Genomic DNA, 26,953 nt, shown 5'->3' with positions numbered 1-26,953 from the left:
TGGAAAAGCCAAGATTTACCCGTGGATTTTAGGAAATGGAAGGTACCTCTTTATTTACAAACACAGAACCACCACCGCTGCAGGAGCTGCTCCAATATTGTACAAAACCAGGGAATAAAATAAGGGTGGGAATAAATCAGGAAATAAAATAAAATAAAATAAAATAAAATAAAATAAGGATGGGAATAAACAGGAAATAAAACAAGGATGGGAATAAAACAGGAAATACAATAAAATAAGGATGGGAACAAAGCAGGAAATAAAATAAGGGTGGGAATAAAGCAGGAAAGAAGATAAGGATGGGAATACAGCAGGAAATAAAATAAGGGTGGGAATAAACCAGGAAATAAAACAAGGATGGGAATAAACCAGGGAAGAAGATAAGGATGGGAATACAGCAGGAAATAAAATAAGGATGGGAATAAAGCAGGAAATAAAATAAAGATGGGAACAAAGTGAGAAATAAAACAGAGATGGGAATAAGGCAGGAAATAAAATAAAATAAGGATGGGAATAACCAGGGAAAAAAAAATGAGAACAAACAGGAAATAAAATAAAGATGGGAAATAATCAGGACAGAAAATAAGGATGGAAACAAACTGGGAAATAAAATAAGGATGGGAATAAACCAGGAAATAAAAGAAGGATGGAAATAAAATAAAGATGGGAACAGAGCAGGAAATAAAGATGGGAATAAAGCAGGAAATAAAAGAAGGGTGGGAATAAACAAAGGCATTTACACTGTACAGAGGGGAAGCTGAGTTTGGGGGCATTCAATGCTTTAACCCAACCTGCAGAACCTTGGCCTGGGCTTTTTTAATTTGGGGGTCAGGCCCAGCAGCCAGGGTGGGTTTGGCACAGCAGAGTCACCCCACAAGCAAAAAGAACAAAAAAAAAAAAAAAAAAAAAAAAAGGAATTTTACACTCGTGGTCATAAATTTCCCCAAATGTCCCCAAAGGTGGGAATGAAAACATCAAGTTTTGAAAAATTTCAAAACCTCTGATTTCCAAATGTTTTCTTTCTCCTCATTTTTACACCTGCACAGTTCTGGCTGCAAATCTGTCATTTCTCCAGCTCCCTTCCTGCTTTTCATGTCTGCAGGAAATTTAAATAGCTCCTGATAATCCCAATAATTCCACCTGGGGGAACACTGAGAGCAATGAAACTCCAAAGTCTGGAGGAAAAAAAAGGGATTTAGGAATGAAATTTCCTTTGATCAGGATGTTGGTGTGGGACAGGGAAATGCCATTCCCATTCCTACAGGAATTCCTGAAGGAATAAAAGTTGGGAATGATCTCCCAGTTTCTGTTTTAACCCAGAAATGGGAAAACAGAAACCCTTTGGAAAAGTTCTTCTTCAGTTCTGACAAAAAAAAAATTGTTTTTTGTTTACCAAGGAGGAGCCTGGATATTCCTGGAGGAGAAATTCCCAGGGAAGAGAAAGAACAAAACCATTGGAAAGGACAGGAAGAAACTCCAGCAGAGCTTTGGGAATCACAGGCTGGGAAAAAAAAAAAAACATTGGAAAATGACTTTTTTTATCTAAAGCTGCTCCTTCTGCCACTGGCAGAATGGGAAAAACAAACACAAAACCAAGGCAGATTCCAGAGGGGCCTCAGGAATTGCAAATTCCTGAAAATCTGGGCTGGGATCAGCAGCTGTGCCCTGGGAAAAGCCAGGCTCAGAGAGTTGGGAATTCCCAGCTGGAAAAGGAGGCAGGAGACAGTCAGGAATCCAAACTCACACTCTGGGCTGTTCTTCCGTCCAGGAATGCTGAGAGATTTTGGGAGATAAAAGGTGGAGAGGCTCTGGAGTGGCAGGGAAGGGGCTCAGGTCACTTTGGGACAGGGATTTGTCCCCAAAAATCCCAGGCTGGAGCTCAGTCCCAGCCTGATCCACGGATGGAGCTGCTCCCTCTTGCAGAGTCATTCCTGCCCCAAATCACTCCCTGAAATCCTTGGAATTCAGTCTGTGCCAGTCCTGCCTGGGAATTCCAGCACTTTCCACCACTGGGGAGCCAAGGGAGGAAAGGAGACAGGGAGGGAGGGGAGAGTCTTCATAGCAACTCTGAGATTGCACCACCTGCTGAAGAGAGCAGAGACGGAGACGTGAGCGCGCAGCACCGCGGAGAGGCCCCCAGGAACACAGAGAGCCAAGGGAGGAGCAGGGGAAAATGGGAAATGCAGGGGGAAATGGAGGGACAAAAATGGGAAATGAGAAATGTATAAAAAAATGGGAAATGTGTTAAAAAAAATGGGAAATGCAGGGGGAATGGAGGGAAAAAAATGGGAAATGAGAAATGTATAAAAAAATGGGAAATGTGTTAAAAAAAATGGGAAATGCAGGGGAAATGGAGGGAAAAAATGGGAAATGGAGGGGAAAATGGAGGGAAAAAATGGGAAATGGAGAAAAAAATGGGAAATGTATAAAAAATGGGAGATGTATAAAAAAAATGGGAAATGCAGGGGGAAATGGAGGGAAAAAATGGGAAATGTATAAAAAAATGGGAAATGGAGAAAAAAATGGGAAATGTATAAATGTAAAAATGAGAAATGTATAAAAAATGGGAAATGTATAAAAAATGAGAAATGTATAAAAAAATGGGAAATGTATAAAAAAATGGGAAATGGAGGGGAAAATGGAGGGAAAAAATGACAAATGTATAAAAAATGGGAAATGCAAGGGGAAAATGGGAAATGCAGGGGGGAATGGGAAATGTGGAAAAAATTATGGGAAATGGAGGGGAAAAAAGGGAAATGTAGGAAATAAAATGGGAAATGCAGAGGAAAATGGGAAATGCAGGGGGGAAATGGGAAATGTAGAAAAAAATGGAATGGGGAATGGAGAGGAAAAAATGGGAAATGTAGGGGAAAAATGGGGAATGTAGAAAAAAGAATGGGAAATGAAGGGAAAATTGGAAATGCAGGGGAAAATGGGAAATGGAGGGGGAAATGGGGAATGCAGAAAAAGAAATGGGAATTGCAGGGAAAAATTGGAAATGTAGAAAACAAAAGGGAAATGTAGAAAAAAAAAGGGAAATGCAGGGGGGAAATGGGAATGCAGGGGGGAAATGGGAAATGTAGCAAAAAAATGGGAAATTAAGGGGAAAATGGGAAGTACAGGGAAAAAAATGGGAAATGCAGGGGAAAATGGGAAATGAAGGGGAAAATCAGAAATGTAGAAAAAAAATGGGAAATGCAGGGGAGAAATGGGAAATGGATGGGGAAATGGGAAAATGCAGGGGGAAAATAGGAAATTAAGGGAAAATGGGAAATGTAGATAAAAAATGGGAATGTAGAAAAAAGGGAAATGCAGGGAAAAGAATGGGAAATTAAGGGAAAATGGGAAATGTAGATAAAAAATGGGAATGTAGAAAAAAGGGAAATGCAGGGAAAAGAATGGGAAATGAAGGGAAAATGGGAAATGTAGAAAAGAAATGGGAAATGCAGGGGGAAAATGGGAAATGTAGGGAAAAAATGGGAAATGTAGAAAAAAAGGGAAATGTATGGAAAAAATGGGGAATGTATTAAAAAAAAAATGTAGGGAAAAGAATGGGAAATGAAGGGAAAATGGGAAATGCAGGGAAAAATGGGAAATGTAGGAAAAAATGGGAAATATAGGGGGAAATGGGAAATGCAGGGAGAAATGGGAAATGCTAATGTTAATTAAAAATTAAAGCTGTTTTTTTGTGAGCAGCCCCTCCAAGATGGAAAATCCAAGGATCCTGCACTGTTTGAAAGCCAAGGATTGGAATTCTCCTTGGAAATCCCAATTTTCACCTCCCAGGCCATGATCCCTTCTCATTTCTGTTGTTAATTATATTAATTAACAGTGATAATTAATGAAAGCAATAATTAACATGAAATTAATCACCTCCAAGCCAGCCCTGTGAGGATCCAGGTGCCATCCTTGAAAACCCCCAAAAATCTTGGAAAATCCCCCAAAATTTCCCCCCAAAAAGAGACAAATCCCACCCAAAGCCATCCCCAGGATGCTCCTGGATGCTCCAATCCTGGATTTTTCCAGGTGGAAACATTCCCAGAGAACATTCCCAAGGTTTTCCCATCCAAAATTCCCATTCCTGGAAATAACAAAAATCAGGACAAGCAACACCAAGGAGCTGAGCAGGAAGGGGAGGGGAAAAAAGGGAATAAATCACTCCTGGAAATTAAAGGAATTAAAGGAATTAAAATAATTCCTGAATTCCTAAAATCCATGGCAGCAGCTGCTGGAATCAAGGAAATGCAGAATTTTGATCCATCAAATCCATTTTTGAAGCTGGGTTGTGTCCCAAGGTTGAGTTCTGGATTAAAATATTTTTAAAAAAATCATTATTGCAGCCAAAATTGTGTTCTCTGTGCTGGGCCTGGAGGAGCATTTCCCCCCCCCAAAAAAAGGAGGAAATTTCCCCAAAAAAAGGGAGGAAATTTCAAAAAAAAAAAAAGAAGGAAATTGGAGAATGGGAAATGTTTGAGGCTCAGGGTCTCAACAGAGGTGTCCTGCTCTGGAAGCAGCAAAATATTGCAAAAAAAAAGGAGAAAATCTGAATTTTTGCCTATTTGCAGCAATTGTGAAGGAGGAAGATCCCAAATTTCTCCGGCAAAAATCCCAAATTTCTCCTGCAAAAATCTCCTGCAAAAATCCCAAATTTCTCCCTCTGTGCAGCCACTGGAGTTTAAACTGGAATTAAAGTGGAATTCAAGGGCTGCAGCACAGCTGGGAAGAGGAAATGCAGCTCCTGGATTTTACCCCACGCGTTTTTTTCAATAAATTATTTTTGATGCTCCTTTTTCTCCCAACAATCAACTAAAATCCAGGTATTTTATAATTTCTACAGGAGCTGAGGGAAGGAATTGAAGGAATTAAAATAATTTTAATTTAGGAACATCTCAGCACCAAAAAACTGTGGAATCCTTCATTTTCCCCCCGAAATATTTTGTGATTTCTGCAGGAGCTGAGGGAAGGAATTGAAGTAATTAAACCAATTAAAATAATTTGAATTTAGGAACAGTTCAACACCACAAAACTGTGGAATCCTTCATTTCTGCCCCAAAATATTTCCTGATTTCTGCAGAAGCAGAGGGAAGGAATTCAACCAATTAAACCAATTAAAATAATTTGAATTTAGGACCACCACAAAACTGTGGAATCCTTCATTTTCCCCTCAAAGTATGTCCTGATTTCTGCAGGAGCTGAGGGAAGGAATTAAACCAATAAAAAAAAAATTAATTTAGGAACAGCTCGACACCACAAAACTGCAGAATCCTTTGTTTTTTTCCCCAAAATATTTTGTGATTTCTGCAGGAGCTGAGAGAAAGAATTAAACCAATTAAAATAATTTCAATTTAGGACCACCTCAACACCACAAAACTGCAGAATCCTTCATTCTCCTGAAGGATTTACTAATATCAACTAAAATATTTCCTGACTTCTGCAGGATCTGAGGGGAAAAAATTAAAGCAATTAAACCAATTAAAATAATTTCAATTTAGGACCACCTCAACACCACAAAACTGCAGAATCCTTCATTTTCCTGAAGGATTTACTAATACCAACTAAAATATTTCCTGACTTCTGCAGGATCTGAGGGGAAAAATTAAAGCAATTAAACCAATCAAAATAATTTGAATTTAGGGCCACCTCAACACCACAAACGTCCAGCACACAGAAATCACCTCCCCCACCATTTTCCCACGCGCAGAACTCGATTTTATTCCAATTTCTAATTCTAAACCCCCCCAAAAAAACCCCAATTTTGCCTCTCCTTGCCAGCAGCTGAGCAGGGAGGGAGGGATTTGGGGAGCTCTAAGGATGAGGGGTGACAAAGCAAAGCCACCAGGGGAGGTGACACTGTCCTTACCTGTCAGGGGCTGGCCCAGCTCCGCCTGCACTTTACCCTTGGCTGCTCCTTCCAGAGGTAAAGCACCTCTGTCCCCTTTGTAGAGTTTCGGTTTAAATGGAGAATCTTTGTCTTTACCTTTTGATCCTTTGGGCCTGCCCGCCTGCTTCTTCTTGGATTTACCGTCGCCCTTCACGCCCAGCAGCGGGTGCACCTCTGGGGAGGGGAAATTGGGGGGAAATGGGGGGTTTGGGGTGAGTTGAAATGCTGAAATGTTGGGATCAGATCTCTCCCAAAACCCCAAATCCCTGAAATCCTGATCAGATCCTCCCAATGGCCCAAAATCTTGGGATTGGAACCTTCCCAACACCCCAAACCTCCCAGGATCAGATCACTCCCAACACCCCAAAACCCTTGGGACTGGATCCCTCTCAATGCCATAAAACCTCTGGGATCAGATCCCTCCGAAACCCCAAACCCCTCAGGATCAGATCCCAATCACCCCAAACCCCTCGGGATCAGATCCCAATCACCCCAAACCCCTCAGGATCAGATCCCAATCACCCCAAACCCCTCAGGATCAACCCCCCAACACCCCAAACCCCTCAGGGTCAGATCCCAATCACCCCAAACCCCTCAGGATCAGATCCCAATCACCCCAAACCCCTCAGGATCAGATCCCAATCACCCCAAACCCCACAGGATCAACCCCCCAACACCCCAAACCCCTCAGGATCAGACCCTCCCAACACCCCTTGGTATCAGACCCCTCCCAAAACCCCAAACCCCTCGGGATCAGATCCCAATCACCCCAAACCCCTTGGGATCAGATCCCAATCACCCCAAACCCCCAGGATCAACTCCTCAACACCCCAAAACCCTCGGGATCAGACTCCTCCCAACACCCCTTGGTATCAGACCCCTCCCAAAACCCCAAACCCCTCGGGATCAGATCCCAATCACCCCAAACCCCTCAGGATCAGCTCCCAATCACCCCAAACCCCTCAGGATCAGATCCCAATCACCCCAAACCCCTCAGGATCAGATCCCAATCACCCCAAACCCCTCAGGATCAGATCCCAATCACCCCAAACCCCCAGGATCAACCCCCCAACGCCCCAAACCCCTCAGGATCAGATCCCAATCACCCCAAATCCCTCAGGATCAACCCCCCAACACCCCAAACCCCTCAGGATCAACCCCCCCAACACCCCAAACCCCTCAGGATCAGATCCCAATCACCCCAAACCCCTCAGGATCAGATCCCAATCACCCCAAACCCCTCAGGATCAGATCCCAATCACCCCAAACCCCTCGGGATCAGATCCCAATCACCCCAAACCCCTCAGGATCACATCTCAATCACCCCAAACCCCTCAGGATCAACCCCCCAACACCCCAAACCCCTCAGGATCCGATCCCAAACACCCCAAACCCCTCAGGATCAGATCCCAATCACCCCAAACCCCCAGGATCAACCCCCCCAATCACCCCAAACCCCTCGGGATCAGATCCCAATCACCCCAAACCCCCCAGGATCAGATCCCAATCACCCCAAACCCCTCAGGATCAACCCCCCAACACCCCAAACCCCTCAGGATCAACCCCCCAACACCCCAAACCCCCTCCGGCCCTCCCACCCACCGTCATTGGGGACTCCCTGCAGCTCGATGTTGGTGGTTTTGGGTTTTTTCTTGGGGTTCTGGGGCCCGTCCGAGGAGCCGGGCCGCTTCTTGTCGGGGCCCAGGGCGTCGTCGGGCAGCGCCCCGGGCACGGCCTCGGGCGGGGGCCCGTACGGGTTCTCCTCGGGGTCCTCCACCTCAGGGGCGATGGGCAGGTACAGCAGCGCCCGCGCGTCCTCCAGCTCCTCGTCGCTGCGGGACACACGGACAGAGGGGCTGGGGTGGGTTTGGGACGGGAATTTTGGGGTTTGGAACAGGGTTTGGGGTTTGGGATGGGAATTTTGGGGTTTGGGATGGGAATTTTCGGGTTTGGGATGGGAATGTTGGGGTTTGGAACAGGGTTTGGGGTTTGGGATGGGAATTTTGGGGTTTGGAATGGGCCTTGTAATGGTGTTTGGGATAGGGATTTTGCAGTTTGTAATGAGGTTTGGGACGGGAATTTTGGGGTTTGGGATGGGAATTTTGGGGTTTGGAATGGGAATTTTGGGGTTTCGGATGGGCCTTGTAATGGTGTTTGGGATAGGGATTTTGCAGTTTGTAATGGGGTTTGGGATGGGAATTTTGGGGTTTGGGATGGGAATGTTGGGGTTTGGAACAGGGTTTGGGGTTTGGGCTGGGAATTTCGGGGTTTGGAATGGGCCTTGTAATGGTGTTTGGGATAGGGATTTTGCAGTTTGTAATGGGGTTTGGGATGGGAATTTTGGGGTTTGGGATGGGAATTTTGGGGTTTGGAAGGGGAATTTTGGGGTTTGGGGAGGTTGGGATGTGGTTTGGAACAGGGTTTTGGAATGGGAATTTTGGGGTTTGGATTGGGGATGGTGGGGTTTGCGATGGGAATTTTGGGGCTTGGGATGGGGTTTGGAATGGGGATGGTCGGCAATGGGAGTTTGTGGGGTTTGGGGTGGGGATGGTGGGGTTTGGGATGGGAATTTTGGGGTTTGCAACAGGAATGTTTAAAGGGAATGTTGTGGTGTATAAAGGGAACATTCTGTGGAGGTTAATTAGTGCCCATTAACGAGTTTCAGGGTCAGGCACCTGCTGCAGAAGGCGGCGATGGGATCCACGCTGGTCACATCCACCTCCTCATCCTCTGCAGCATCTGCACCTGGGACCAGGGAAAATGGGAATTAAAGACAGGAAAAACACCTGGGACAGCAGAAAATATCCTGGAGAATTTCCTGTCCCAGCAGAAAAAAACCCTCAAAAAAACCCCACTGAAATATTTCTTACTATGGCACAAAACAAGCCTAAAATAATTCATATTAAAGCAGAAAACAAACTTAAATATTTCCTATTAAAGCAAAAAACAAATCTAAAATATTTCTTAATAAAACACAAACCAAACCTACACTAATTAATATTAAAGCACAAAAAAACCTAAAATATTTTCTATTAAAGGAGGAAACAAATTTAAAATATTTCTTATTAAAGAAGAAAAAAAATCTAAAATATTTCCTTTTAAAGCACAATAACCTAAAATAATTCCAGTTAAAGCACAAAACAAACCTAAAATATTTCCTTTCATAGCAGAAAAAACCCTAAAATAATTCATATTAAAATATTGTTAAAATCCAATTAATTATATTATGGAAAGTGCTTTTATGGGAAGCATTAATGAGGAATAATTCTCATTCCAATTATTTTTCATATTCCAGGATTTTAATTTTTTCTTCTCCTGGATTTTGAGCACCACCATGTGGCCAGGGAGGACCCCAGGGAGGTTGGGAATTCCCTGGGAATTTTTGAGAATTTTTTGAGAAATTTTAGGGGAATTTGTTGGGAATTTTTTGAGGAATTTTTTGGGAATTTTTGAGAATTTTTTGTGGAATTTTTTGACAGCTTTTAGGGGAATTTTCGGGGCAGCACCTGTCTGCTCTGGCTCGCTCTTATCCTCGTCCTCAATATCAAATTCTGATTCCCTCTCCTCATATTCCACATTTTCATCCAGCTCCTTGAAATCAGGGGCAAAAGCACTCCAGTTTTCCTGAAAAAAATAATAAAAAAGCAGTTTTAATATAAACAAACAGCATTGGATTCCTGGAATTTTGAGGAATTAAAATCCTGGAGGGGTTTAAAATATAGATGGGTGAAGGAGAAAGTTGGGAATGGCTGGAATTGGGGATCTGGGAGCGTTTTTCCAGCTTGAATTATTTTTTGGATCTGCGATCTTGTTGAAATACAATAAAAGCATTAAAAATTGAGGAAAATCCCATAAAAGTATTAAAAAATCAAGGAATCAACATTCACCTGGATCACTCCTGGAATTAAAGGAGGGAACAATTCCACAGAAAATGTCCCTGGGATGGAGTTTAAGGATGAACCCAAAGCTAAGCTGGAGTTTTGAGCTTGAAATCCCAAATTAAAATGAAGGAGAGCCCAAAAATGTGATGGAATGGGAATTTTTCAAGGATTTCAACACAGAAAAAACTGAGTCCAGGGAGGATTATGGAATTATAGAATTCCAGGTGGGTTTGGGTGGGAAGGGGAGCTTAAATCCCATCCCATCCCTTGGGCAGGGAAACTTCCCACTATCCCAGGGTGCCTTTTTATCCATTTTTTCCATTTTATCCACGGTTCAACCTGGCCTGGGACACTCCCAGGGATGGAGCAGCCACAGATCCTCTGGGAATTCCATCCCAGCCCCTCCCAGGGAAGGATTTATTCCCAAAATCCCACCCAAACCAACAGCGAATCCTGGACTGGTTTGGATTGGAAGCTTCACACTTCTCCCCATTCCAGGTTGCTCCAGCCTGGCCTGGGACACTTTCAGGGATGGAACAGCCAAAATTTCCCTGGAAAAACCCCTTCCAGACCCTGCTCCCAAGGGAATGAGCCCAAACTCTGACTCACCACTTGGTTCTGAACCCATGAAATCCTGGAATGCTTTGGCTTGGAAGGGATCACCAGCTCCACACTTCTCCCTATCCCAGATTGCTAAAAATTGTCTGGGACACTTCCAAGGATGGAAGAGCCAAAATTTCCCTATTCCAGACCCTATTCCCAAGGGAATGAGCCCAAACCCTGATTCATTACTTGGTTCTGAGCCCATGAAATCCTGGACTGGTTTGGGTTGGAATCTCCACACTTCCCCCTATCCCAGGTAGCTCCAAATTTCCTGGGACACTTCCAAGGACGGAACAGCCAAAATTTCCTTATTCCAGACCCTATTCCCAAGGGAATGAGCCCAAAGCCTCACTCACCACTTGGTTCTGAACCATTAAATCCTGGACTGGTTTGTGTTGGAAGGGATCACCAACTCCACACTTTTCCCTATCCCAGGTTGCTCTAATCTGGCCTGGGACACTCCCAGGGATGGAAGAGCCAAAATTTCCCTATTCCAGACCCTATTCCCAAGGGAACGAGCCCAAAGCCTCACTCACCACTTGGTTCTGAGCCCAGATGGAAACCACCCCGCTGGAGATGGAGGCGATGATCGGCCGCACCGGGTGCCACTGCAATCAACAGGGAGACCAAAAAAACCCTTAATTAGCAAACCCGAGGGACTGTGCCAGCTGGATTCCCACATCCCAGGGATCTCCAGGGGCCGGGGGGGTGCTCACTGCCACGTCCAGGAGCAGCTCTCCGCGGGTCCCGTGCAGGATCTTCACCAGGTTGCCGATGCTCTTCTCCCAGATGTAGAGCGCGTGCTGCCGCGCCGAGCCCGCCACAATGTACTCGCCGTCCCCCGAGAAGCAGCACTTCTTCCAGGGGGTCCTGCAGCCAGGGAAAGAGGTGTGAGATGGCTCAGGCTTTGATTTTTATGGTTTTCAGATTCTGGGCTGCTTTTGTATTTAAGGGTGTTTTTTTTTAATTATTATTTATATTTTTATATCCGTCCCCCGAGAAGCAGCACTTCTTCCAGGGGGTCCTGCAGCCAGGAAACAGGGATGAGAATGCCTCAGGTTTTATCTTTTATGGTTTTCAGATTCTAGGCTGCTTTTATATTCAAGCTTTCTTTTTTTTTTTTTAATTATTATTTATATTTTTATATCTGTCCCCTGAGAAGCAGCACTTCTTCCAGGGGGTCCTGCAGCCAGGAAAACAGGGTGGGATGGCTCAGGTTTTGGCTTTTATGGTTTTCAGATTCTGGGCTGCTTTTATATTCAAGCTTTCTTTTTTTTTTTTTTTTTATTTTTAATTTTTATATTTTTATACCCGTTCCCTGAGAAGCAGTACTTCTTCCAGGGGGTCCTGCAGCCAGGGAAACAGGGATGAGAATGCCTCAGGTTTTATCTTTTATGGTTTTCAGATTCTGGGCTGCTTTTATATTCAAGCTTTCTTTTTTTTTTTTTTTTTTTTAATTATTATTTATATTTTTATATCCGTCCCCTGAGAAGCAGCACTTCTTCCAGGGGGTCCTGCAGCCAGGAAAACAGGGTGGGATGGGTCAGGTTTTAGCTTTTATGGTTTTCAGATTCTGGGCTGCTTTTATATTTATTTTTCTTTTTTTTTTTTTTTTTTGTTATTTATATTTAAGCTTTATATTTTAAGTTTTATCTTTTATGTTTTTCAGATGCTGTGCTTCTTTCATATTTAAGTGTATGCATTTTTTAAAAAATTATTATTTATATTTAAGCTTTATATTTGAAGTTTTAGCTTTTTTTATTTTTCAGATTCTTCCCCAAACCCCTCCCCATGCCCCTAACCTGTCCCCAGCCCCTGCCCTCACCTGTCCCCATGCCCCAGCCCTGTCCCCAGGCTGTCCCCAGTTGTCCCCATGCCCCAGCCCTGTCCCCAGGCTGTCCCCACCTGTTGACCAGGTCCTGCAGTTTCTGCATGGGCTCGGGCTCGCCATGTCCATGCCCCAGCTCTGTCCCCATGCCCTGCCCTGTCCCCATGCCCTGCCCTGTCCCTAGGCTGTCCCCAGGCAGTCCCCAGGCCCTGCCCTGTCCCCAGGCTGTCCCCAGGCTGTCCCCACCTGTTGACCAGGTCCTGCAGTTTCTGCATGGGCTCGGGCTCGCCATGTCCATGCCCCAGCTCTGTCCCCACGCCCTGTCCTGTCCCCAGGCTGTCACCAGCTGTCCCCAGGCAGTCCCCAGGCCCTGCCCTGTCCCCAGCTGTCCCCAGCTGTCCCCACCTGTTGACCAGGTCCTGCAGTTTCTGCATGGGCTCGGGTTCCCCGTCGCGGCCGCAGGTCAGGATCTCCCGCCCGTCGTACACGCGGATGATGCGGTCGGCCGTGTTGATCAGGAAACAGCTGCACCAGAACATGGACAAACCAATGAAAAACCAATCAATCAATCATCAATCAATCAAATCCCATCATGTGGGAGAACTGGGGGGGTGTCACAGAGACATTTTTTCACAGAAATCCTTTCTTTCAGATTTCTGCGTCTTCTGGAAGGCAGAGGCCTCAGAAGAGAATGTAAACTGAAGCCCCAAAACAGATAGCCTTCAAGAAATAATGAGTTAAAACATAGAATGTGAGGCATTTGAAGAAAGCATAGCATTAGGAAACACATAAAGCAATAAATCGGCTAAAGCATGAAACACAATGACAGGAAAGAGAGATAGGGATAGGGGAACTGATGGGCTGAGCATGTTCAGAGCCAACAATGTCAAACTGACCCTAAGAACTTTGCCAAGCCATAGAGACCAAGCCAAGTACACTGGGAATTGGCCAAATTAGGAAAGAAGTTCAAAAGTTTAAGGAGGAAGACTCATCAGGAGACCCCAGCCCATGATGAAGGCAACCGGAACGACCACCAAGATGATCCTCGAAAGAAGTGTCCCCGCCCACGCTCCGCCTATGCCACGCCCCATATGAATATTCATGCAAAGATATGATTATGTATATGATCTGATGCAATCTTATATCCCAAAACTGTATAAAAGGCCTGCCTTTGTTACAGGAAACTGAGAAATCCATTTTGTGATTTCTCCGACGCGTCGCAATAAAATACCTCCTGCTTATCTGACTTAGGCTGAGTCTCTTAAGCAGTTATTCTTGCCTTTTGGGGCAAAATTCGGCATCAAACAATTGTTATCAGCTGCTGTGGAATGCAATAGGATGCACCTATTTTGACGGGTGATTGGTTCATGTTCCCATGTTTATAATTAAGGGCCAATCACAAGTGCAAGCCAGGGACAGAGTCCCTGGACACAACTTTGTTATCGATTCTTTCTTTCTATTCTTAGCTTAGCAAGGACCTGCAACTTCTCTCTTTATTCTATTTGGTATTATATATATATATATAATATATATATATTATATATATATATATATAATATATATATATTATATATATATATATATATATTTGGTATCATGTATTATATATCATATATCAATAAATCCAGCCTTCTGATCAAGAAACAAGATTCTCGTCCATCTCTCACCATGGAGTATTACTGCACCTGAGTGGGTGCAGCTGGTGAGAGAGAGACGGTGAATCTTGTTTCTTGAATCAGAAGGCTTGATTTATTAAGATATTATATATAACACATTATTACTACACTAATAGAATATAGAGAGAGGTTTGCAGAGCAGCTAGGCTAGGCTAAGAATAGAAAGAAAGAATCTATAACAAAGTTGTGGCCAAGGACTCAGTCCCCTGGCTTGCACTGGTGATTGGCCCTTAATTATAAACATAGGAAATGAGCCAATCAAGGTGTCCCTGTTGCATTCCCCAGCAGCTGATAATAATTGTTTACCTTCTCTTCTGAAGCCTCTGGCCTCCAGAAGACGCAGAAATCCGAAAGAAAGGATTTCTGTGGAGAAATGTCTGCGACAATGGAGACCTTCAACAGGTCCCTGTAATGGGGGGGTCTGAGGAGCTCTCTGCAGTTTTGGGATCCCCCCAGGGCTCTCACCTCCCTTTGCGGGCAAACTCGATGGATTTAATGGCCGTGGTGTTGCTGGTCCCTGTGGTCACTCTGAAGGAAGCAACAAGATCCTGAGTGTCTGTTTTTAAGACCAAGATCTGAAGATTGAGCAGACAGAGAACAATCAGTGGCTTCACCTGCAACAGAACCCTGGGAGCCCACCCGGGGACGCTGCAGGAGCTGCTGAGACAGAAACGCCAGGGAAACATCCCAAAAATGTGTCAGAACCAAAGTCAGACAGAGATCCCAGAATGCCTGAGGTTGGAAAACTCCTCAAGCAATCCCTCACCTGTTCCCCACACCCTGCAGCCATCTCTGCACCCATCCCTGTTCCTCAAACCCATCCCTGTGCCTGTCCCCACTCCCCAAACTCATCCCTGTGGCCTCATCCGTTCCCCAAATCTATTCCTGTTCCTCAAACTCATCCCTGTGCCCCAAATCCATTCCTGCTCCCCAAATCTCTCCCCGTGCTCCTCACTGCCCCCCAGATCCATCCCTGTGCCCCTCACCTTTCCTCAAATCTATTCCAGTTCTCCAAATCCTTTCCTGTGCCCCTCACCTGTTCTCCAAATCCATTCTGGTTCCCAAACCCAAACCTGTGACTGTCTCTGCTCCCCAACCCAAACCTGTGCTCCTCACTGTTCCCCAAATCCACTCCTGCTCCCCAAACTTATCCCTGTGCCCCAAATCTCTGCCCGTGCCCCTCACCTGTTCCTCAAACCCATCCCTGTGCCCCTCACCAGTTCTCCAAATCCATCTCTGTTCCCAAACCTAAACCTGTGACTGTCTCTGATCCCCAAACCCCTCCCCGTGCCCCTGGACTGCTCCCCAAACCCATTCCTGCTCCCCAAACCCCTCTCCATGCCACTCACTTCTCCCCAAACCCCTCCCTGTGCCCCTCAATGCTCCCCAAACCCATTCCTGTGCCCCAAATCCCTCCCTCTGCCCCTCAATTCTCCCCAAACCCCTCCCTGTGCCCCTCACTGCTCCCCAAACCCATTCCTGTGCCCCAAATCCCTCCCTGTGCCCCTCACTGCTCCCCAAATCCCTCCCTGTGCCCCTCACTGCTCCCCAAACCCCTCCCTGTGCTCCTCACTGCTCCCCAAATCCCTCCCTGTGCCCCTCACTGCTCTCCAAACCCCTCTCCATGCCCCTCACTGCTCCCCAAACCCCTCCCTGTGCCCCTCCCTGCTCCCCAAACCCCTCCCTGTGCCCCTCACTGCTCCCCAAACCCCTCCCTGTGCCCCTCACTGCTCCCCAAACCCCTCCCTGTGCCCCTCACTGCTCCCCAAACCCCTCCCTGTGCCCCTCACCCCTCCAGATGCCCAATCCCCACCCTGGGCACTCAGCGCCACCCCCAGAGACGCCGCGCCCCAAACCCCCCTGGGCCCCCCAAACCCTGACCCCCCATTCCCAGGGGGAATTCCTGCTGCTGCCCAGCCTGGCCCTGCCCTGGGGGCAGCCAGGGGTGCCCAGGGGGCCGGGCAGGGGCTGACCTTGCCCTTGGCATTGCCAGTGTAGATGTACTCCCCGCGGCGGTCGAACGAGGCCACCACGTTGAGGTCGGAGTCGTCGTCCACGGGCAGCACCACGTGCTTGGAGTCAGACAGGGTCAGCATCACCGGGGCCGACTTCATGGGGCACACCAGCACCCTGTTCCTGGGAAACAGCAGCACAGGCTGGCAATTCCTGCCTCCCTTGGGAGGGGCTGCCATGGTTAGAGACAAAAAACATCCAGCTGGATCGAGGAGTTCAGGAGATCTTGGGAAGGGTTGCCATGGCTAGAGCTAAAAAGCATTGAGTGGGATTGAGGAATTCAGATCTTAGGAAGGTATTCCATGGCTAGAGCTAAAAAGCATCAAGCTGGACTGAGGAATTCAGATCTTGGGAAGGGTTCCCATGGTTAGAGCAAAGAAACATTGAGCTGGATCGAGGAATACAGGAGATCTTGGGAAGGGTTTCTATGGTTAGAGCAAAAAAACATCGAGCTGGATCAAGGAATTCAGATCTTGGGAAGGGTTTCCATGGCTAGAGCTAAAAACCATTGAGCTGGATCAAGGAATTCAGATTTTGGGAAGGGTTGCCATGGTTAGAGCTAAAAACCATTGAGTTGGATCAAGGAATTCAGATCTTGGGAAGGTATTCCATGGTTAAAGCAAAAAAACATCGAGCTGGACTGAGGAATTCAGATCTTGGGAAGGTTAAAGCAAAACAACATCAAGCTGGACTGAGGAATTCAGATTTTGGGATGGGTTTCCACGGTTAAAGCAAAAAAACATCGAGCTGGATCGAGGAATACAGGAGATCTTGGGAAGGTTAGAGCTAAAAAGCATTGAGTTGTATCGAGGAATTTAGGAGATCTTGGGAAGAGTTTCCATGGTTAGAGCTAAAAACAATTGAGCTGGATTGAGGAATTCAGATCTTGGGAAGGTATTCCATGGCTAGAGCTAAAAAAGCATCGAGCTGGACTGAGGAATTCAGATCTTGGGAAGGGTTTCCATGGTTAGAGCAAAAAAGCATCGAGTTGGATCAAGGAATTCAGATTTTGGGAAGGGTTTCCATGGTTAGAGCAAAAAAACATCAAGCTGGACTGAGGAATTCAGATTTTGGGAAGAGTTTCCATGGTTAGAGCTAAAAAGCATTGAGATGGATCGAGGAATATTTTGGAAAAGGATTTCCAGCAAAATAAGCATCGCGATGGATTGAGAAATTCAGGAGATCTTGGGAAGGTATTCCATGGCTAGACCAAAAAAGCACTGAGCTGGATTGAGGAATTCAGATTTTTGGGAAGGGTTTCCTTGGTTAGAGCAAAAAAACATCAAGCTGGACTGAGGAATTCAGATTTTGGGAAGGGTTTCCATGGCTAGAGCTAAAAAGCATTGAATTGGATCAAGGAATTCAGGAGATTTTGGGTAGGGTTTCCTTGGTTAGAGCAAAAAAACATTGAGCTGGATCAAGGAATTCAGATCTTGGGAAGGGTTTCCATGGTTAGAGCAAAAAAACATCAAGCTGGACTGAGGAATTCAGATCTTGGGAAGGTTAAAGCAAAAAAACATCAAGCTGGATCGAGGAATTCAGATTTTGGGAAGGGTTTCCATGGCTAAAGGAGATCTTGGGAAGGGTTTCCATGGTTAGAGCTAAACAGGCATGGAGGTGGATTGAGGAATATCTTGTAAAATTAAGGATTTCCAGTAAAAAAAGCATTGAGTTGGATTGAGAAATTCAGGAGATCTTGGAAAAGGATTTCCAGCAAAAAAAGTATTGAGCTGGATCAAGGAACTCAGGATATTCCTGACTTTTGCTGTCTTATCTTTAGCACTTAGACAGCAAAATGATGTGAAGTTCAGCTCTACTTTAATTTCTTCTCCATCTCTGAGTTTGTGCAGGAATATTAAACCCAAGGACACATTCCCAAAATGACTTCCAAGAGCTCCCTCCCAAAAACCCAACCCCAACACAACCTCCCAGACCCAACAATCCCTTTGAAATCACAGGAAAACCCCAAAATCAGCAGTTCCACCGTGCTGGGAGCACCCCAGTCCGTCCCCAGGGCACTTACTGGTCCCAAACCAACAATTCCACTTGGAAACCACAAGGAAACCCCAAAATCAGTGGTTCCACCCCACTGGGAGCATCCCAGTTCCTTCCCAGGGCACTTACTGGTCCCAGGGGTGGTACTGAACTTTGAGTCCAGTACCAGACCAACAATTCCACTTGGAAACCATAAGAAAACCCCAAAATCAGCAGTTCCACCCCACTGAGAGCATCCCAGTCCCTCCCCATGGCACTTACTGGTCCTGGGGGTTGTATTGGACCTTGAGTTCAGTACCAGACCAACAATTCCACTTAAAAACCACAAGAAAACCCCAAAATCAGCAGTTCCACCCTACTGGGAGCATCCCAGTCCCCTGCCAGGCTATTTACTGGTCCCAGACCAACAATTCCACTTGGACACCACAAGGAAACCCCAAAATCAGTGTTTCCACCCCACTGGGAGCATCCCAGTCCCTTCCTAGGTTACTTACAGGTCCCGGGGTAAGTACCAGACCAACAATTCCACTTGGACACCACAAGGAAACCCCAAAATCAGCACCTCCACCCCACTGGGAGCATCCCAGTCCCTCCCCATGGCACTAACTGGTCCTGGGGGTTGTATTGGACCTTGAGTCCAGTACCAGACCATCAATTCCACTTAAAAAACACAACAAAACCCCAAAATCAGTGGTTCCACCCCACTGGGAGCATCCCAGTCCCCTGCCAGGCTATTTACTGGTCCCAGACCAACAATTCCACTTGGACACCACAAGGAAACCCCAAAACCAGTGGTTCCACCCCACTGGGAGCATCCCAGTCCCTCCCCAGGGCACTTACTGGTCCCGAGGGTGGTACTGGACCTTGAGGATGGGCGAGGGGAAGCGGAACCTCTGGTCACAGTCCCCGGACAGCACGTCCCACTGCGACACGATGTTGTCGGTGGAGGCGCTGACCAGCTTGTGCCCATCGCGGCTCCAGCTGCAGGATGCACAGAAAATGTTATTCCTTGAAGGTGGGCAGGGGTAAAGGGGCTCAGGGAATGCACAGAAAATGTTATTCCTTAAACGTTATGGGGGAAAAGGGGCTCAGGGAATGCACAGAAATGTTATTCCTTAAAGGTTAGGGGGTAAAGGGGCTCAGGGAATGCACAGAAAGGTTATTCCTTAAAGGGCAGGGGGAAAAGGGGCTCAGGGAATGCACAGAAATATTATTCCTTAAAGGTTAGGGGGATAAGGGCTCAGGGAATGCACAGAAATGTCAGTCCTTAAAGGTGGGCAGGGGTAAAGGGGCTCAGGGAATGCACAGAAATGTTATTCCTTGAAGGTTAGGGGGGAAAAGGGCTCAGGGAATGCACAGAAAATGTTATTTCTTAAAGGTTATGGGGGAAAGGGGCTCAGGGAATGCACAGAAATGTTATTCCTTAAAGGGCAGGGGGAAAGGGGCTCAGGGAATGCACAGAAATGTTATTCCTTAAAAGGGTCCAAATGCAGTCAGGAGGAAAAGGAGTTCAGGGAATGCCCCAAAAAAAGTTATTCCTTAAAGGTGAGGGGGAAAAGGAGCTCAGGGAATTCCCAATAAAGTTACTCCTTAAAGGGCAGGGGAGAAAGGAGCCCAGGGAATTCCCATTAAAGCTACTCTTTACAGGAATCAAACACAACCAGGGGAAAAGGAGCTCAGGGCATTCCCAATAAAGTTATTCCTTAAAAAGCTCAAATGCAGCCAGGGACAAAAGGAGCTGGGGACTCCATGGGGATTCCAGGGGAATTCCATGGGGATTCCAGCAGATTCCTGCAGTTCCTGGGCTCTGCTCACCACAGGGAGCACACAGGATGGGTGTGAGATTGTTGGGATGTGGGTTTTTTGGGATTGTTGGGATTTTGGGATCCCCAGCAGTGCTCACCAGAGGGAGCAGACGAGGCGGATGTGGGATTGTTGGGATGTGGGATAGCTGGGATGTGGAGTTTTGGGATTGTTGGGATTTTGGGATCCCAGCTCACCAGAGGGAGCACACGGGATGGATGTGGGTTTTTGGGGATGTGGGTTTTTTGGGATTCTGTGATTTCTGGGATCCTAGCTCACCAGAGGGAGCAGACAGGGTGGATGTGGGATTGTTGGGATGTGGGTTTTTTTGGATTCTGTGATTTTTGGGATCCCAGCTCACCAGAGGGAGCAGACGGGGTGGATGTGGGATTGTTGGGATGTGGGTTTTTTGGGATCCCAGCTCACCAGAGGGAGCACACGGGGTGGATATGGGTTTTTGGGGAGGTGGGATAGCTGGGATGTGGGGTTTTGGGATTGTTGCGATTTTTGGGATCCCAGCTCACCAGAGGGAGCACACAGGGTGGATGTGGGCGCTGATGATCTTGGCGATGCCGCGCGTCAGGAAGTCCCAGATGACGATGCGCCCATCGTTGCAGCCCACGGCCAGCAGCGTGCCCCAGCGGTTGAAGGTGCACGTCAGAGCCATGCTGATACAGTCCAGGGTCCCGTCAGCCTCCTGGGGGACAGCAGGGACAGCGTGGGGACAGTGCAGGGACAGTGTGGGGACAGTGGAGACAGGGTGGGGACAATGTGGGGACAGCACGGGGACAGTGTGGGGACAGTGGGGACAGGGTGGGGACAGTGTGGGGACAGCACGGGGACAGTGTGGGGACAGTGTGGGAGAACGTGGGACAGTGTGTGGACAGCGGGGAACAGTGCGGGGACAGCATGGGGGACAGTGTGGGGACAGTGCAGGGACAGTGGAGACGGGGTGGGGACAGTGTGGGGACAGCACGGGGACAGTGTGGGGACAGTGGGGACAGTGCAGGGACAGTGGAGACAGGGTGGGGACAGTGTGGGGACAGTGCAGGGACAGTGGAGACAGGGTGGGGACAGCACAGGCAGTGTGGGGAGAGCATGGGGGACAGTGTGGGGACAGTGTGGGGACAGGGTGGGGACAGTGTGGGGACAGGGTGGGGACAGTGCGGGAGAACGTGGGACAGTGTGGGGGACAGTGCAGGGACAGCGGGGAACAGTGCGGGGACAGCATGGGGGACAGAGTAGGGACAGTGCAGGGACAGTGGGGACAGGGTGGGGACAGTGGAGACAGGGTGGGGAGAGCATGGGGGACAGTGGAGACAGGGTGGGGACAGGGTGGGGACAGTGGGGACAGGGTGGGGACAGGGTGGAAGAATGTGGGACAGTGTGGGGGACAGTGTGTGGACAGCGGGGAACAGTGTGGGGACAGTGTGGGGACAGTGGAGACAGGGTGGGGACAGCACGGGGACAGTGTGGGGACAGTGCAGGGACAGGGTGGGGACAGTGCAGGGACAGTGGAGACAGGGTGGGGACAGCACAGGCAGTGTGGGGAGAGCATGGGGGACAGGGTGGGGACTGGGTGGGGGAGAGTGTGGGGACAGCGCAGGCAGTGCGGGGACAGCACAGGGACATTGAGGGACAGTGTGGGGACAGTGTGACACAGTGTGGGGACAGCGTTAGGACAGTGCAAGGACAGTGCGGTACCAGCGTGAGGACAGCACGGGACGGCGCAGGGGACAGCGTGGGCAGTGTGGGAACCGGGTAAAGACAGCGCAGGGACACCTTGGGGACAGCACAGGCAGCGTGGGGACAGCGAGGGGACACCATGGGGACAGCACAGGCAGTGCGGGGACAGCGAGGGGACACCTTGGGGACAGCACAGGCAGTGCGGGGACAGCGAGGGGACACCTTGGGGACAGCGCCCAGCCAGGACCCATCAGACACAGCGACATCCAGTGAGACCCAGCCAGACAAGCTCAGACTCAGTGAGACCCGGTCTGTCTGAGCCAGACCCAGTCCAGCCCGCTCAGACCGGGCCAGAACCGATCAGACACCGGGACGGAGCCGGTCAAGCCCGGTTAGAGCCGCTCAGCCCCGCTCAGCCCCGCTCATTCCCAGCCAGCCCCGCTCAGTCCCTCTCAGACCCGGCTCAGGCCGCCCCCACCGGAGGATGCCCGGGGGATGTTCGGGGGCAGCGCCGTTACCTCGGGGTAGTTCTGGCCGAAGGACTCTGCGGAGGAACGGGAAAGCGGCGGCTGAGCGAGAGGCGGCCCCGCCGACCCCGCTCCGGTACCGGCACCGGCCACCCCCCATTCCCGGTGCCGCCGCTGCCGGCTCCAGCCCAGCCCCGCTCCCGGTGCCGCCCCAGCTCCCTCCTCATTCCCGTTCCCAGCCGCGCCTACTCCGCTCCCGTTCCCGTTCGCACCGGGCAGCTCCAGGTTCGTGGTGCCGCCGTCCCGCCCCCGCCGTTCCCCGTTCCCTCTCCGCTGCCATTCCCGCCGCCTCCGGTCCCGCAGTGCCCGTTCCCGTTCCCCATTCCCACTCCCGCTCCCCGCTCCCTCTCCCGCTCCCCTACCCGCTCCGGTTCCCATTCCCCCTCCCGTTCCCGCTCCCTCTCCCCATTCCTGTACCCGCTCCCATTCCCGTTCCCCCTCCCTCTCCGGCTCCCCGTTCCCATTCCCGTTCCCGTCCCCTCTCCCGTTCCTGTTCCCACTCCCCGTTGCCCCTCCCGCTGCGGTTCCCGCTCCCGTTCCCGCTCCCCGTTCCCATTCCGGTTCCCGCTCCCGTTCCCGCTCCCCGTTCCCATTCCGGTTCCCGCACCGAGCAGCTCCAGGTTCATCGCGCCGCCGCCGCCGCCGCTCCCGCTCCCTCCGCTCCCGTCGCCGAAGGACCCCGCGGGGGCCTGCCCGGCGCCGCGCCTCGCCTCGCCGTTCGCCTGACCAACCGCCGCTGCTTTCACTCGCTCCCGCCGCTGCTCCCGGCTCTTCCCGGGCCGGCTCCGCCCGCCCCTCCCGACGGGCTCGGGGAGCGGCGCTGCTCGCTCCCGGTGCGGCGGCGGCGCCAGGAATGGGCGGCGGCGATCAGGCAGCGCCGCGGGCAGCCCCGGCGCGGAGCGCGGAAAGGGGCCGGGGGGGCTCCGCGACCACGCAGGAAGGTTCCGGGAAGGGGGAGCGGTAATAAAGTAGCACCAATAATTAAATTAATTAAAATAATTTTTATTCGAATAATTAACTGAAATACCAGGGGGAAGCTGGGCCCTTGCTGGTATTGCCTGGGTTTCTACTGGAAAGGACTGGCTGCTTTTGGAAAAAAGGAAAGAAAAATTAAAATGAAAGGAAAGAAAAAATAGAATAGAATAGAATAGAATAGAATAGAATAGAATAGAATAGAATAGAATAGAATAGAATAGAACAAAATGAAATAAAAATTTAAAAATAATAAAAATTATAAACTAAAATATAAAACATTGAATAATAAAAATATAAACCAAAATATTAAAAATAAAGAAAAATAAAGAAAATTAAAATAAAAACAAAAGAAATAATATAAAAAATAAAACAATATGAAATATTAAAACCAGAGAAAAGCAAAGTAAAAATTTTAAAAAAAGTAAAAGAAATAAAATAAAATAAAATAAAATAAAATAAAATAAAATAAAATAAAATAAACCCTGATTTGAGGAATAAAAAGCTGTGGAATCTCCAAACACCAACTCCAGGCAGGCAGAAACAAAATTCCACCGGGAAATTCCCAAGACCCCAGCAGGGAATTGTGGGTGTGGAATCGCAGGCACAGCGCTCGGGTTCATTGCCCTTCATCACTCCCGCTCCTCTGGCGCCATCCCGAGGCCATTCCCGCTTTTCCAGGGGTTTTTCCTCAGAGACATTCCCGCTTTTCCAGACGATTTCCCTAATGGCCATTCCCCAATTTCCAGAGCTTTTTTCCGAGGCCATTCCCACTTTTCCAGAGCTTTTCCCGAAGGCCATTCCCAATTTCCGAGAGGTTTTCCCCTAAGAGTCATTCCCGTTTTTTCCAGGGGATTTCCTCAGAGCCATTCCCACTTTTCCAGAGCTCTTCCCTGAGGGCCATTCCCACTTTTCCAAAGGTTTTTCCTGAGCTATTCCCACTTTTCCAGGGGTTTTTTTCTGAGGGTCCAAGGAATTTCCAAATTTCCCTCATTTCCAGAGCTTTTCCCTAAGGGCCATTCCCGTTTTCCCAGAGGTTTTTCCTGAGGCCATTCCCACTTTTCCAGAGGATCTACACAAATCCACTCTGGAATGGCAGAGCAAGAAGTGGATCCATAAAAATCCCACTCTGGAATGGCAGAAGAGGTTAAATCCATTAAAAAAAACCCTCTGGAACGGCAGGAGAGGTTGGATCCATGATAAAAAAAAACCACTCTGGAATAGCAGAGCAGGAATTGGATCCATAAAAACCATTCTGGGAATGCCAAAACAGGGATTGGATCCATAAAATTCCCACTCTGGAGTGGCAGAGCAGGGATTTAATCCATGAAAAAACCACTCTGCAATGCCAAAACGGGGATTGGATCCATAAAATTCCCAATCTGGAATGGCAGGAGAGGTTGGATCTGCCCCCATCCCACTGGAAATTCTGGCACAAACAAACCCCCCAGGTGCAGAAAATAAACCAAAAAAAAAGCCATTTTTTATTTTTCTTTCCTCCATAAAAAGCTCCTGAATCCATTTTATTGCACAAAGAAAGGAAAAGATTCCCACTGAAGCCACCCTTGGCCAGCTGGAATTGCAGCCAAGGAATTCCAACCTTCCCTGGGAACTCCAGCTGGAGAATTCCCAACTCCTCAGTTCCTCATGGAGCCACCAAGGGGCATCTCCTGCTCCAATTCCACCCCAAAAATGCAGGAAAAAATCCCAGGAATTTGGGAGAAACAACCTTGTCCAGGATTCCCCTCTTCCCTATCCCCATTTTTTTAAATTTTTTCCAACCAAATTCCAGCCCTGGAGTGAAAGTGAGGGGAAGAAGGAAAGATCTTTCTTCCCATCCAACTTGGAAAAAAAAAGCTGGAAAATCCTCATTTTTTTAAATATTCCTGTGCACACTCAGCCCAATTTAAAACTTGCCATGACAATCCCATGAACTTCAAGCCCCAAATCCTGATTTTAAAGGAATTTTGGCACTTTTCCCCATGGAAAAATCAGTATTTTGAAGGATTTTTGTGGTGGTACAAAGCGGAACCTCTGAGGAATGCAGTGTGGAAGCGAGGGAAGGTTTCTCCAGCCACTCCAAGAAATTGAAGGAAGCAAAGGAGAGGGGAAAAAGAGGAGGAAAATGCGGGATTAGGGATCAATAGCTTATCCAGTGGGGTTTTCCAAGTCCCCATAGAAAAAAAAAATAATAAATGGAAGCTTTGCTCCTGTCCATGTAAACATTTCCAGCTCCTTGGAGCTTCCCAACATTTCCTTATCCTAAAGTTTGGGGCTTTTTCCTTCCTCTCCCCTGGAATTGCTGCCAAAGGCAGAGGGAGGAGCAGGATGGTTCTCCTGGGGCTTTGGGAAGGGATTTTCCCATCCCATGGATCCCTCCCAGGGCTTGGGGTGGGGTTGGCAAAGGGTTTGGGGCTTCCATCCCTCGAATCCATGGGGAGAACGGGGTTGGGATGGAGCTGTCACCCCCCTGTCCCCAAACAATTCCAGAGGGGGAACAGGGTGGGACTGGGATGGAGCTGTCACCCCCCTGTCCCACAGAATATTTTAGGGATAACAGGATGGGATTGGGATGGAGCTGTCACCCCCCTGTCCCAAACAATTCCAGAGGGATAACAGGATTGGGATGGAGCTGTTATCCCCAACCCAAACAATTCCATAGGGTGGGATTGGGATGGAGCTGTCACCCCCCTGTCCCACAGAATATTTTAGGGAGAACAGGGTGGGATTGGGATGGAGCTGTCACCCCCCTGTCCCCAACAATTCCAGAGGGAGAACAGGATGGGATTGGGAAGGAGCTGTCACCCCCCTGTCCCACAGAATATTTTAGGGATAACAGGATGGGATTGGGAAGGAGCTGTCACCCCCCTGTCCCAAACAATTCCATAGGGAGAACAGGGTGGAGCTGTCACCCCCATGAGTTCCCCCCTGTCCCAAACAATTCCATAAAGAGAACAGGACCAGGGTGGAGCTGTCACCCCCCTGTCCCACAGAATTCCATAGGGATAACAGGATTGGGATGGAGCTGTTATCCCCATCCCAAACAATTCCATAGGGTGGGATTGGGATGGAGCTGCCACCCTCCTGTCCCACAGAATTCCAGAGGGAGAACAGGGTGGGATTGGGGTGGAGCTGTCACTTCCATGAGCTCCCCCCTGTCCCACACAATTCCATAGGGAGAACAGGATTGGGATGGAGATGTCACCCCCATGAGCCCCACAGAATTCCATAGGGTGGGATTGGGATGGAGCTGCCAGCCCTCAGAGCTGCTCCCTGTCCCAAACAATTCCATAGGGATACCAGGATTGGGATGGAGCTGTCACCCCCATGAATTCCCCCTTGTCCCACACAATTCCATAGGGAGAACAGGACTGGGATGGACCCTGTCAGTCCCTGTCCCAAACAATTCCATAGGGATACCAGGGTGGGATTGGGATAGAGCTGCCACTCCCCTGAGCCCCCTCAGAGCCTCTCCCTGTCCCAAATAATTCCATAGGGACAACAGGGTTGGGATGCAGCTGTCACCCTCATAAGTGCCTCCCATTCCCAAATAATTCCAGAGGGATACTAGGCTGGGATTGGGATGGAGCTGTCACCCAGCCCCCCTGCCCCACACAATTCCATAGGGATACCAGCCAGGATTAGGATGGAGCTGTTATCCCCATCCCAAACAATTCCATAGGGATAACAGGACTGGGATGGAGCTGTTATCCCCATCCCAAACAATTCCATAGGGTGGGATTGGGATGGAGCTGTCACCCTCTGGAGCTCCTCCCTGTCCCACACAATTCCATAAGGATAACAGGTTTAGGATGGAGCTGTCACCCCCCTGTCCCCCACAATTCCATAGGGATAACAGGATTGGGATGGAGCTGTTATCCCCATCCCAAACAATTCCATAGGGTGGGACTGGGATGGAGCTGTCACCCCCCTGTCCCACACAATTCCATAGGGATAACAGGGTGGCATTGGGATGGAGCTGTCCCCCCCCGGAGCCCCTCCTCATCCCCCACAATTCCATAGGGATACCAGGATTGGGATGGAGCTGTCACCCCCCTGTCCCACACAATTCCATAGGGATACCAGGA

The 26,953-nt window shown here is 48.6% G+C and overlaps 1 protein-coding gene across 2 annotated transcripts; it reads right to left on the bottom strand.

Annotated features, from left to right (window-relative positions):
- Positions 1-41: 41 nt before the first annotated feature.
- On the bottom strand, positions 42-22,553 carry RBBP5 (RB binding protein 5, histone lysine methyltransferase complex subunit). Of its 2 annotated transcripts, none has more exons than XM_058039701.1 (14): positions 22,501-22,553; positions 21,885-21,910; positions 20,205-20,377; positions 18,718-18,858; positions 15,843-16,005; positions 14,335-14,444; positions 12,599-12,718; positions 11,082-11,235; positions 10,902-10,973; positions 9,388-9,505; positions 8,557-8,626; positions 7,484-7,713; positions 5,861-6,055; positions 42-2,085 (listed from the first exon to the last, which is right to left on the bottom strand). In XM_058039701.1, the coding sequence occupies exons 1-14, from the start codon at positions 22,517-22,519 to the stop codon at positions 2,057-2,059; spliced, it is 1,620 nt and encodes a 539-aa protein (XP_057895684.1). In that variant the 5' UTR covers positions 22,520-22,553; the 3' UTR covers positions 42-2,056. The 2 variants fall into 2 exon arrangements, with proteins under 2 accessions (XP_057895684.1, XP_057895685.1); XM_058039702.1 differs by having other exon boundaries at positions 42-2,082.
- Positions 22,554-26,953: the final 4,400 nt, after the last annotated feature.

Source organism: Melospiza georgiana, chromosome 23 (assembly GCF_028018845.1).
Source record: "Melospiza georgiana isolate bMelGeo1 chromosome 23, bMelGeo1.pri, whole genome shotgun sequence".
In the NCBI taxonomy this organism is placed as follows: domain Eukaryota; kingdom Metazoa; phylum Chordata; class Aves; order Passeriformes; family Passerellidae; genus Melospiza; species Melospiza georgiana.
This window is presented reverse-complemented; position numbering and strand designations above follow the sequence as displayed.